The 13752-nt window shown below is 41.8% G+C and overlaps 1 protein-coding gene across 1 annotated transcript in view; it reads left to right on the top strand.

Annotated features, from left to right (window-relative positions):
- The window catches only part of LOC105715735 (amyloid beta A4 precursor protein-binding family B member 1-interacting protein), a 121889-nt gene that overhangs the window by 71067 nt on the left and 37070 nt on the right, over positions 1 to 13752 (top strand). The window contains exons 7-8 of the mRNA XM_021664952.2: positions 404 to 563; positions 2248 to 2369. Of these exons, the coding sequence (XP_021520627.2) occupies positions 404 to 563; positions 2248 to 2369 (282 nt within the window). The remainder of the gene's footprint in view (positions 1 to 403; positions 564 to 2247; positions 2370 to 13752) is intronic.

The following is a 13752-nucleotide window of genomic DNA, read 5'->3' as shown; positions in this document are numbered from 1 at the left end:
ATAATAATAATAATAATAATAATAAAGATACAGGCATAGCTTTTAATCTAGAAAAATTTCTAGGCTCCAGGATGGAATGAGAACAAGGGAAAGATTACTGGGAAGGCAGGAACCCAGAACTTTTTTGGTTCTGTTTTCTGTCTCTCCCACCAGAATGCCCTGTCTCTGAAGGCTGAACAAGGACTTCATTATCTGTTTTATCTTTTTATGAATTGGTTTCTCCACCTTTATAATCTTAGCACCTAAAACAAGTGCCTGGCACCTGCAAGTGAGTTTAGATGGAACAAGTTCACTGAACACATTCTTATAAAAATTTTGCAGAAACAATAGCAACTTTGAAAGTCTAATCTTAGTGGCCTCTGGTTGCTGAAACTTACTGGCTACCCCGTGGCTCTATCCTCAGCTCGTTGTCAAGGTGCACATGAATGATAACAGCACAAAGTCACTGATGGTGGATGAGCGGCAGCTGGCCCGAGATGTTCTGGACAACCTTTTCGAGAAAACTCACTGTGACTACAATGTGAATTGGTGTCTTTATGAAATCTACCCAGAACTACAAATTGGTAAGTCCCATCCCCAGCAATGGGCTGTACTACAAAAACCTTGTGGGTTTGCTGTATTATGGGTTTGGGTTTATTCTCTTTTTCTTCTCTTTAATTTTATATGAAAAAATAGACACAGGGTCTCACTATGCGGCCCAGGCTGATCTCAAACTCCTGCGCTCAAGTGATCGTCCCACCTGGGCCTCCCAAAGCACTAGGATTACAGGCATGAGCCACTGTGCCTGACCTTGTCCATCCTTGAGAAGACTTTGGTTCAAGGTTTTCACTTCCTTTATATGAGATTTAGTGCTTGACTCTTCATTTATTTGTAGTGAATAGACGTGGATTCTAGCAGGTGGTGGCCAGACCTTGGGGGATATAAGCATTATTACTGCTGTTTCTCTAGTGATTCCATAAGGGAAAGAAAGTGTCTGGATAATACTTACTAAGGTACTGCGTGCTTAATAAGCTGATACCCAGGAGAGGCTGGGTATCTGTCGGCTAATGCCTCCTTAGAGGTTGCTTCCTTAGCCGGCTATAACCCTGCCACAGCCTCCCATCAGTGCTCATTTCCCCTTCTTCCCTTCCCACTTGTGTAATCTCTGAAACTTTGTCTAGCGGAAGAGGCTCAGCCCCAGAGTGCAAAGAACATTTGGTAGAAATCGATGGAATTTTTCAAAAGCAGAAAAAAAAAATGGTACTGAAGATATAGTGTTACTTCTTATTCTTGGTGGCGGTGGTGATGGTGTTGAGAAAGGGTCTTGCTCCATCACCAGGGCTACAGGGCAGTGGCGCGATCATGGCTCACTGCAGCAGCCTCAAGATCCTGGGCTCAAGCAATCCTCCTGCCTCTGCATCCTGAGTAGCTGGGACTACAGGCACACATCATCACATTTCTCATTTTTATTAATGGAAGAGTTATCCCTCAGGAGAGCCAGGTAGAACAGAGAATCGCCTGTGCTGGAAGCTTTCGGAGCAATTTTTTTTTTTCTGGATAAAATGATGTACACTAAAACAGTCCCTTGATGTTTTCTTCAATTCTATGAGGCAAGGGAAGAATGAAAGCCTTCCTTTATGTTTTCATTCAGGCATTCACACATTGCTTTTAGACGGTTAAAGGGTGATGTTTTAGAGTAGACACTGTGGCACTCACAATTTCATTCAAAGTGTTTCACCAGTCATTGATGGATTGTCCACCTCCTGTAGAACTTGTTTGCCACCATCTGGGACTATTTAAAGTAAAAAATGTTGATACGAAAAAAGTATGTCTCCGGGTACACTGGTATATGTCTGTAGTCCAAGCTACTCAGGAGGGTGAGGCAGGAGGATTTCTTGAGCCTTGGAGTTCAAGGCTCTAGTGCACTATGATGGTACTAATATAATAATAGCCACTGCACTCCAGCCTGGACAACATAGTGAGACCCTATCTCTTAAAAAAGTAAAAGAATAAAGTGTGGCAGCTGACCATTGTCACTGTGTAATGGGTTTTTTCATCTTTTTTCTTTAATGGAAGATAACTTGGAAGACAATGAAAAATAAACATAATAGGAATGTTACAATGTGACGTCAGATGAGAATTATCAATAAGAATCCTAGACACCCATAAAACTCATGAAGCATTGTGTTTAACTCAATAACAGCTTGTTTCTCACTTGGAAACCCTGATGTCTTGGGTCTGAAAGAATATCTTTTCTTATTTCATCAGAGAGGTTCTTTGAAGACCATGAAAATGTTGTTGAAGTCTTATCAGACTGGACAAGAGACACAGAAAATAAAGTACTATTTCTGGAGAAAGAAGAGAAATACGCTGTATTTAAAAACCCCCAGGTAAGATGACCTGCATATTGTTAAATCCTATAAAGTATGAAGGATTTCTTTAAATGTCACCTATATACTAACCACGCCATTCATTGTCTCACAAAATCTCACAACTCGATTATTTTCAAATAAACACAAACTCAACTCTTAAGCTATATGTAAGCTAACAGCCCTTTGAAAGATCCAGAAAGAAAAGAATCCATTTTGCTTTTTTAATTCCAAATCCAAAATCTATCTATCTGTGGTTGTCTGATCCTCTTCTGTCCCTGTTTCTGTTTTGCTGCATTAATCCAATGTATCTTGATGTACTCACTGTTGGTTCTTCCTGCCTCTTGCTTGAAAGATGCTCTTTTCTTTGTTGTTTGTATTTGGTGCTTATATGTGCCAGGAAAACTAAAAGGAGCACCTAGAAAATGTACAATTTATTGTCATTTTGTCACAAACAATTTGTGCAACTAAAAAGCACAAATTCATATTTGTTCTTCTGTTCATATTTGTTCTTCATATTTGAGAATGCTTCCTTCAAGTCACGTGTACGAGGATGTCCAGGCTTTTTCCCAGCTGTGGCCTCAAGCAACTGTAATTGAGTAAGGGTCGTTACTTTTTCTGAAAATCAAAGAATATTTAAGGTGAAGAAGATCCTCCCCATTTTCCAGATATCTTTCCCGTTTATAGGTTAAAAAAAAATAGTCTTATATCACTAGAGGTAGAATTAGGGCAGCTTCCTTGTGGGAAAATGCTCTTTCTCCTGTAAATGCTATTTTCTGGGGTCTTCCCTAGGTTGTATGGTGGCCAGCTGAAAACAAAGCAATTAAATAGTATTATTTGTGATCAATATCGAACAATAAAAGTACAAAGTTTTCCATCCATAACCACCTTCAAGGCCATGCTATTTTTTTTTCTTTTTTTTTTAACACGAAGTCCTGCTCTGTTGCCAGGTTGGAGTACAGTGGGGCTATCTCGGCTCACTGCTCACTGCAACCTCCACCTCCCGGATTCAAGCAATTCTTGTGCCTCAGCGTCCTGAGTAGCTGGGACTACAGGCACACGCCACCACCACGCCTGGCTAATTCTTTCCTTCCCTCCTCTCCTCTCCTTTTCTCTCTCTCTTTTTTTTTTTTTTTTTTTTTTTTCGTATTTTAGTAGAGACGCATTTGGCCATGTTGGCCAGGATGGTCTCGATCTCCTGACCTCTTGATTCACCCACCCTGTCCTCCCAAAGTGCCGGGATTACAGGTATGAGCCACCATGCCCAGCCCAATGCCATGCTTTAACAACTGCATTAGTGAGGGTACCGTCTAAGTTGCTGTAGCAAAGAGACTCTTAAATCAGTGGCTTGAACAAGCTACAAGCTTATTACTCTCTCACACATGGTCCAGGCACAGGTAGACAGACCTAGTAGAATGGCTCTGCCATTTTCAATACGTGACTTCCATCTTTGTGTCCATGGTAGCTTTTTGGCCTCGCCATTTTCCAGTCCATAGGGAGTGAGGAAAAGGCCCGGGAAATGCATATTCAGACTTACACTTACATCCCACTGGCCAGAAATTAGTTACATCATGACAGTGAGCTAGAAGAAAAGCTGAGAAATGTAGTGTCTATCTGAACAACCATGCACAGCTGAAACTAGGGACTTAACACTCAGGGCCACCACTTTGCATAACTCCTCCATCAGGCGCCTTTGCCCTTGAATCTATAAAAATAGTGCGCAGGAGTCGTGCAACATGGCTTTACTGTTGTATAACTAAGAGAAGGAATAGCTATTGTATAACTAAGATTAGCCGTGTGTGAGAGCCAGAGATCACCTCCATACCCCTTTACACTGGATCTGGAAATGAAATTGACACCAGGGAGATTAACAAGGGAAAATCACACACATTTTTATCATGTGGGATCTTCATAGAGTCAAATTTGAAGAAATGGCTGAGGCAAGATGCTTCCATACTTTTTAAACAAAGAACAATAAATCTGAGAAGAAATGACAGGACAAAGGGAATCTGGCTAGGGGCAGTAAAATATCAGGGGAGTATAAACCAAAAAGTGTCTGTAACAGGTCTCAATCAGTTCAGAAGTTTATTTTGCCAAGGTTTAAAGACATGCCCAGAAGGAAAAAGAAAAAACAAAACAGAATCACAGAAACAGTTTGTGGTCTGTGCCTTTCTCCAAAGATGAATTTGAGGGCTTCAGTAATTAAAGGGGATGCTGGACGTAGTGGTTCCCACCTGTAATCCCAGCACTTTGGCAGGCTGAGGCAGGCAGATCACTTGAGGTCAGGAGTTTGAGAACAGCCTGACCAACATAATGAAACCTTTTCTCTACTAAAAATACAAAAATTAGCTGGGTATGGTGGCAGGTGCCTGTAATCCAGCTACTTGGGAGACTGAGGTAGGGAGAATTGCTTGGACCTGGGAGGCAGATGTTGCAGTGAGCTGAGATCTCCCCATTGCACTCCAGCCTGGGTGACAGAGCAAGACTCCATCTCAAAAAAAAAAATGTAAAGAGGAAAAGTCAAGGAGGGAAAGAGGGAGGGGCGTGGTAATGTATAAGTTGCAAGAGAAAAGGAGCAGGTAGGGGAAGAGTCAATGACTGTATTCCTCTTGCTCAGTAAATCAGAACTACATAAGATAAGATGAACATAGAATTGCTCCCTGTGGAGATATTTAATCTTTTATCCGTAGCTGTCTGCTTAGGAACAAAAGGGAAGGCAGCAGCTTCTTGCATGACTCAGCTTTCAGCTTACTTTTTTCCTTTTGGCAGCATGAATTGGGGTCCTGTGTGTTTATTTTCGTTTCACTAGAGGACTTACCGGAAGATATGGGGAGGGGATGTAAAACTAGTGGGAGATAAGGATTACTTTATTGAGTATATTTATTCAGCTCCTTTGCAGGCCCCAGTTCCCAGTCTCTGGTGATGAGGGCTATTTTCTCTCTCCCAGAGGAATCTTGATGGCTTGCTGCAAGCAGGAAGAGAAGGTCCGCTCACCCTTTCTGGAAATGCAGTTTCTCCAATGTTTTCAACTAGAAGTAATCAATGCAGTAATCCAGCATTTTGGGGGATGGCATGTCTTTCAGTCCTTCAGTGGGCATCTGCAGTTTGCCATGGTAACTGATGAGTTACTGCAGATATCATAATGGTACACTCTGAATTTTTACAAAGTGAACCAACCCATGTATTTACCACCCACATGAAGATAACAGAGCATTAAGGGAGTTCCAGTGGCCTTCCTCATGGCCCTTACCAGTCCTTACTCCCCATTACAAAGGTCATCATGAATGTACATTTCATCAAGACAAGAGAATTGCAATAGAGAAAGAGTAATTCATGCAGAGCCAGCTGTGCAGGAGACCAGAATTTTATTTTTACTCAAATCAGTCTCCCTGAGCATTCGGGGATCAGAGTTTCTAAGGACAACCTGGTGGATGCAGGGGAAAGCCAGTGAGCCAGGAGCGCTGATTGGTCAGGTCAGGGTTGAAATCATAGGGAGTCAAAGCTGTCTCCTCAAGCTGAGTCAGTTCCTGGGCGGGGGCCCCAAGATCAGATGAGCCAGTTTATCAGCCTGGGTGGTGGCAGCTGATCCATCAAGTTCAGGGTCTGCAAAATGTCTCAAGCGCTGATCCCAAGGGCAGTTTAAGGAGGGTAGGAATCCTGCAGCCTCCAGCTGCATGACTCCCAAACCATAATTTCTAATCTTGTGGCTAACATTAGTCCTACAAAGGCAATCTAGTCCTCAGGCAACAAGGAGGTTTACTCTGGGAAGGGTCTATTATCATCTTTGTTTTAAACTATAAACTAAGTTTCTCCCAAAGTTAGTTCAGCCTATGCCCGGGAATGAACAAGGACAGCTTGGAGGTTAGAAGCAAGATGGAGTCTGTTAAGTAAGATCTCTTTCACTGTCTCAGTCTTAATCTTGCAAAGGCATTTTCACTGTGGCGCTGCCTAGAAAGTATTTGAAGAGCTGAGTGAGAAACTGTGCATGAAAAACTGGATTTAACCAGGGTTAAAAGGAAAACTTAGACAAATTAAATTTAACGGAGTTTAAGTGAGCAAAGAACAATTCAAGAATCTGACAGTCCCAGAACCAGAATAAGCTCAGGGTGACTGCAGGGCTGCCACATGGTTGCATAGTATTTAATGGACATAGGAATGAAAGTGACAGACAGAAAACGGAAGTGAGGTGCAGAGACAGCTGGATTGGTTACAGCTCTGTGTTTGCCTTATTTGAACACGGTTTGAAAGGTCAACTGCTTGTGATTGGCCAAAATTTGTGATTTGGTTCAAGAGGAGGTTACAGTCTGTTTACACATCTAGTTAGGTTATAGTTCCCTATGGATAGAGAAAACTCTAGTCCAAACTTAAAATATGTAAGAAGGCATCTTTAGGTTACTCTTAATTTAACATCATAAATAATGTAAGGAAAAGACTCAACTTCTGAACAATTTATTTAGTAGTCACCACAAAAGTTTCCAACATGTTGAAAGTCTCTCCAATGTTGACTTGTACAAGGAGCCTTTAATGGAATTCACCCCAACAGACATTTGCTTGGCTTTAGCCAACATTTGAGGAGCATCTGTTACTTGTATAACCTCATGCTATCTATGCGTGATGCAGATATTAAGGTGAACTCTGACCTGAAGCAATTTCTAACCTAACTGTAGAAAAAGACATATGCAAAACAATTAAAGCTTAACTTCCAGATTTAAGATAGGAGAGGTGTGGGACAGAAATTATGGCGTGGTACATTTTTGAGATGAAGAAGGCCCAGTGTACAAATGCCGCTGACAATTATGCGGTCTTCATTGTATGAGATTAGTTTAAAAGGCATTCTCAAGCAGTTTAGTCAATTTCCAATATTTTGTTATTTTTTTAAAATTCCAATTTCAGCCTCCAATGCTTACTTTGCCTATTGAGGTATCTTCTATATTTCTTTTCTGTGAAGCTACATTTGCTCATCACTGTGTGATGCAACTTTGCTGACATAATCAAAGCTGTGGCATGGAGTGTGCCCTCCTCTTTGTGGATGAACAAGCTGAAGTTTGGGCTTTGTTCTTGCAGAAAAAAAAGTGGTTTGTCTGAGCACAGTGGCTCACATCGGTAATCCCAGCACTTTGGGAGGCCAAGGCAGGTGGATCACCTGAGGCTAGGAGTTAGAGACCAGCCTGGCCAACATGGTGAAACCCCATTTCTACTAAAAATACAAAAATTAGCCTGGCGTGGTGAAGGGTGCCTGTAATCCCAGCTACTCCTGAGGCAGGAGAATCACCTGAACCTGGGAAGCAGAGGCTGCACGCAGTGAGCCGAGATTGCACTGCTGCACTCCAGCCTGAGCAACAGAATGATACTCTGTCTCTAAGAGTGAAATGCTGTCTGCAGAAGGTTATGATATGATGGGAGATTCTGAAGCCATTGCTAGTACTAAGCAAGGACATTATGCATTGTATCCATATACTGTATATTGTGTTTATTCCTGCCATCTGGATGCCTGTCCAAAACTGCTGGACACTTGACCCTGATTAGGCCCCACAGGTCCTGGAATACGTCCTGGTCTTCCTGGCTGGCGGCAGCACAAACTGATGGCTTTGGGCTCTCAGTTTCCACACATTTCACTCTCCCATACTTTAGCACAAATCCTAAGCTTTAGTGAATGTATACCAAACAAGCAAAATTGGCTAAGAATGAAATCGAGATAGAAAAAACTTGAAAAACTCCAACAAATGGCCTGAGAGGCTTAAAGACGCATTAAAAACGAAGTGCGTCAGAACCACTAAGACCCGAGACAGAAGCCGCGTGAGAAAATGTTAACCAGTTTGTTTCGGCTGTGACTTTGTTTCTGACCAAATTGTTTTTTAAGCAAATCATATGCTCCTGGAAAAGCTTCATTTAGACTGGAGAGAAGCAGGACTGAGATGACCAAGGACATTGTAGCCCATGTTAAAGAGATTGGACTTTATCTTGAGCCTTGCAGGGCGCCATTGAAGTCATGTGAGTTGGGAGAAAGATCACTGTGGCTATAGCGTGGAGAATGGATTTAGAGAAAGCAAAGTGAAAGGGAAGGTGATTATAGAAGCCCAGAAGATGGATGAAGGAGATGACAACTGGAGGGTGTTGGGAGATATTTAGGAAGCAGAATATTATAGAATATGGTGATCATTTGGATGCTGGGTTAATAGGGACACATAGAAGAAATCAGGGATAATACCTTGGTTTCAGGCTTGGGAAATGAGTAGATTCTGGTGCCATTCATGGAGGGAGGAAGTACAAGAAGAGAAACAGGCTGGGAGAACATGGTGACCTTGAATTTAAACAAGCTGAACTTCTCCCTCTCCTTCAAAATTAATCTTTCACCCACCATAGATTTAACATGAGATTTACATATTTCACTTAAGTATTGTCAATCAGATGGGCAGTATTTTATCCATAAATGTCACTAGAGATGTGCTCCTAAATTTTCCCCTGGGTGCCTTCCTTTTCTCATGAGATAGTGGAAATCTTGCCATTGCTGAGATATACTCCATCTCACCTGCTGTCAGACCACAAGGCATTTACAAAGGGAAAAAGTAATTGACTGATTTTTTGTCACTGTCCTCATTATCCCCGAAAGCTTTCCTTGTGTTAAGGGACTTTTCTCTGTGATTACAAAGTGGAATTTCTGGAGATACGGATACTAAGGATACTCATAGAAACTGACACTTCAAATTTCTCCTTTTTTTTTTTTATGACAAAATCTTGCTCTGACACCCAGGCTGGAGTGCAGTGGCATGATCAATGCTCACTGTAGCCTTGATATTAGGCTCAAGCAATCCTCTCAGCTAAGCCTCCCAAGTAGCTGGGACTACTACAGGCACAGAGCATTACACCTGGCTAATTTTATTTTACTTTTTATTTTGTAGAGCAAGTCTCACTATGTTGCCCAGGCTAGTCTTGAACTCCTGAGCTCAAGCAATCCCTAAGGGCTGGGATTACAGGAGTGAGCCACCACATCCAGCAGAAATTCTTACAGTGTCAAACCTAAGAACTTTGGTTCATGAAAGCTTAAAATAAAGGCTACTCGTTATCAAATGCAGAGAGAATAAACTGATGATCCAGGGGAAAAGGAAAATTGCTAGAAACAATAAAAAACTATTTCTATTTGTTGAATACCTACTATATGCTAGGCTAGAAGCTGAGCCTGTATTATCTTTAATCTTTACAAGTATGAGGGTTAGGAAGGATATACTAGAATTCCCTCCTTACTAATGAGAAAACAGGGATCAAAGAATTCCCTCCTTACTAATGAGAAAACAGGGATCAAAGATAGGCCTTTGTTTGATCCTATCACTATTATTGAGGACAATGATGAGCAGTTTTCATGGGTTGCTTATTCTGTTCAGCGCTCTCTAGACTGTAGGAAACTCAGAATGAAACTGGAAGAATTAGTGACTGTGGGTTTCCTCAGACAAGATAAATTGAATACAGCTATCAGGATGATACAACAAATGGAATCTGTTGACTGATAAGTTATTAAACTGGATCTGTTTTGCACGATGAAAAGAGATTGATCCCAAGAAGGCCAAATCAGAATAAGTCCAAGTTTATTATTCTGCTTTCTGTACACAAGTGCATGCAAAGGCTTGGTCCAGCTCTCCATTCCTGGAGGACCATGTGCTGGCTTGCAATGACATTCTCTTGCATGGTAAATGATATTCTCTATGCCTTTAGGAAACGAGAATGTACTTTCTCATAGAACGTAGGTGTACAGCCCTAGAGTGCTTGAAAGTACAGATTCTTTCTCCTTGGAATCTGCATTCATGGCTTCAAAGTCAGTCTGTTCTTGGTCTGCCCATAGCCCTTTTCATAGATAAAAGATGGCACTATGGTTTGAATGTGTCCCCCAAAAGCTCCTGTGTTGGAAATGTAATTGCCAATGTAACAGTATCAAGAGGTAGGTAGGGTCTTTAAGAGATGATTGGGTCGTTAAGGGCAGAGTTTTCATGAATGGATTAATGCCCTTATCTTGGGAATGAGTTAGTTCTCTTGGGAATTAGTTTTCTTTTTATTATTATTATTATTATTTTGAGATGGAGTCTCGCTCTTTCACTCAGGCTGGAGTGCAGTGGTGCGATCTCAACTCACTGCAACCTCCTCCTTCCAGGTTCATGCTATTCTCCTGCCTCAGACTCCCAAGTAGGTAGGATTACAGGCATGTGCCACCATCCCCGGCTAATTTTTGTATTTTTAGTGGAGGGGGTTCATCATGTTGGCCAGGCTGGTCTTGAACTCCTGACCTCAAGTGATCTGTCCGGGAGGCTGAGAATACTGGGGTGAGCCACCATGCCTGGCCTACAAGTTTAAGTAGATACAAAGAATGCCATGTCCAACATATTTTAAATGTTGACAGTTTATACACTGGGGTCTGTTGGCGGGGAGTAGGAGGGGACAGCAGGGGGTGGGGAGTTGGGGAGAGATAGCATGGGGAGAAATGCCACATATAGGTGAAGGAGAGGAAGGCAGCAAAACACACTGCCACGTATGCACCTATGCAACAATCTTGCATGTTTTTCACATGTACCCCAAAACCTAAAATACAATTTTAAAAAAAAACTATTCAATGAAATCTAAATACAGTTCCATGGCAATTTGATTCTCACCATCATCTTTTTCAGAAGCTCATGAATAAGCTTTTATTTCTTAATACACTTTATTCTTAGAGCAGTTAGATTCACAGTCAAATTGGACAGAAGTAGAAAGAGGGCCTGTATGTCCCCTGCCTTTGTGCACACACACAGCCTCCCCCACTGTCAGTGCCCCCACCAGCGTGGCACATTTGTCACGGTCAGTGAATCCACATTGACACGTTATTAGCGCCCAAAGTCCATAGTTGACATTAATCTTCACTTTTGGCGATGTACAGTAAGCTTTCTTTTTTTATTTTTTTAACATTTGGGACATTTTACATTGTTCCTTTCTTCCCCTTTGAACTATTTCCATTTCATTTTTTCCACAACCATTTATCCTATTGTGATATATTGATATGCTCAAAAGTCTATTATGACTCTCTCTCCCATACCCCTCTTAACTAATTACGTTTATAAATTGATGGGTGAGTTTTTCTTTTCTGTCAGCATAGGACACTTAAGTGTTTTAAAAAATTACAGTTGATTAGAACAACATAGAAATGTTTTTTTGTTTTTTTTTTTCCTAGTACAAACTTAGGGCTCTTTATTCAGGCAGTAAAGTAACCAAGAGAAAACATGTTTTTTATTATAAATGTTGATATTGATAAATATAAAAAGCAAAAATGAGAGACTGGGTGTGGTGGCTCACGCCTGTAATCCCAGCACTTTGGGAGGCCAACACAGGTGGATCATGTGAGGTCAGGTGTTCGAGACCAGCCTAGCAAACATGGTGAAACCCCATCTCCACTAATAATACAAAAAAATTAGCCAGGCTTGGTGGTGCATGCCTGCAATCCCAGCTACTCAGGAAGCTGAGGCAGGAGAATCGCTTGAACCCAGGGGGCAGAGGTTGCAGTGAGCCGAGATCGCGCCATTGCACTGCAGCCTGGGCAACAAGAGTGAAACTCTGTCTCCAAAAAAAAAGGAAGAAAGAAAGAAAGAAATTAAAAATAGGAAGGGGAGATCTCTTAATGTTAGAAATAGATGGAGCCATTTTTCCCCCTGGTTAATTCCAGGATCAAAGGATAAAGTTCCATATCAATTACATTCCAGTTTTTCATTTTTACAGACGTTAAGTACTTTCTATATTGAGAAACCTTGTTCACATAAATAAGTAGATGGGAAGAGAAGAATGCTATTCAATTCTTTGAACTCCTTCCAAGGTGCTAGCCGAAAGCCAAAGGAGGATCAGTGATGGTTCTTTTCATCCATCAGCTGACCAGATAATAAGGTACCTTCTATTGTGTTAAAAGCAAAGAATTAGAATCCGCCTGACTTCCAAAAGGACTTATGATGAGTCTTCTTTCTCTGCACTGGTGTTTCAAGCCATCCCTTTGTCTAGGGCCTTTGAGCCTTACTCTGGGGCAGTAAGTTTCGGTGTGGATGCAGGTGTGCGTTTCCTCTCTAACGTGAAAAGGCAATTGTGAAAGGGGCGTCCATTCTCAGGCAGGTCCAGTTTAGAAAATGGTTCACCTCAAGACTGAGGATGTGGCAATTTATACAGCATGCTCTTGGAGGGGCTTCATGTACTTATGGGACATGGAGGGACAGGGGGGACACAATTGAAGGACCCTTGACCTAGGCCAGCCACAGTGACTCACACCTGTAATCTCAGCACTTTGGGAGGCCAAGGCAGGAGGATCACTTGAGCCTAGGAGTTTAAGACCAGCCTGGCAACATAGGAGATTCCATCTCTATAAAAAAAATTAAAATATACATACATTTCTTAAAAAAGGAAGACCCTGGCCTTGAATGGTGGGTCACTGTGACTGGCTCAGGCTACCCCATGGTTAACTGTCCTCTGCTTTACAAAGCCATTGTGCCTATTATAAAATAATAATTTATGTCATTATTTCTCATCTTCAACAGTCGGTAGGTCCTAGGGGGATGCCAGCACTCAGAACACAGTACCCCCAAAATATGGCACCATGGCATGCTGCGTGCTTTAAACTGAAGGTGATTAGGACCTAAGAAGCCAGACAGTCTCTGTGACCTTCTCCCCGCTTCCTTTCTCCTTCCCCCATTTCTCCCCTGAAGCAGGTTATAGAAACTCAACTTCTCCCAAAAGCAAGCCACAAACCCTAGAAAGATCACTCTCAGACCACCTCCCTTTGCCCCTGGAAGGTCCTCCTGTGGCAAGCATCCTGCCCCATACCTGGAGGGGAAAGTATGTCACGCAGAGATGCAGAAACGAATCAAAACAAACGGGCCTCGCTGAGCTCCCCCAGTTTATTACCATTAGATCACATTTCTTCACAATTACTTCTTTCATCAGATTGATGATGAAAAAAAAAATTATGCCAAAATATCTAAAGAGGTTTATTCTGAGCCCATATGAGTGACTGCAGCCCAGATTACACAGTCTCAAGAGGTCCTGAAAAGTATGCCCATGGCAGTTGGGTTGCAGTTTGGTTTTAAACATTTCAGGGAGACAGGAATTACAGATGAAATCATAAATCAGTATGTGGAAGGTATGCATTAGTTCCCAAAAAGACAGGGTATCTCAAAGCAGAGGCTTACATGTCATAGGTGGATTTTAGGGATTCTTGAGTTAGCAGTTGGTTGAAAGAACTGAGCTTTATCTGAAGTCTTGAAGTCAATAGAAAGGAATGCCTACATGAAGATAAAGAGGCCTGCTGTCTATCATGTGATGCTATACCAGGATCAGATTGGAAAGTAAGCTGCACTCTACAGGGTTAATTTAAAACACTAGATTTTGTGGTTTACAGGGTATGACTCCC

This window comes from Aotus nancymaae, unplaced genomic scaffold (assembly GCF_030222135.1).
Source record: "Aotus nancymaae isolate 86718 unplaced genomic scaffold, 86718_ANA_hifiasm-v0.15.2.pri h1tg000077l, whole genome shotgun sequence".
Lineage (NCBI taxonomy): Eukaryota > Metazoa > Chordata > Mammalia > Primates > Aotidae > Aotus > Aotus nancymaae.
The sequence above is the reverse complement of the archived record's forward strand: the minus strand, read 5'-3'. Positions and strand labels throughout refer to the sequence as shown.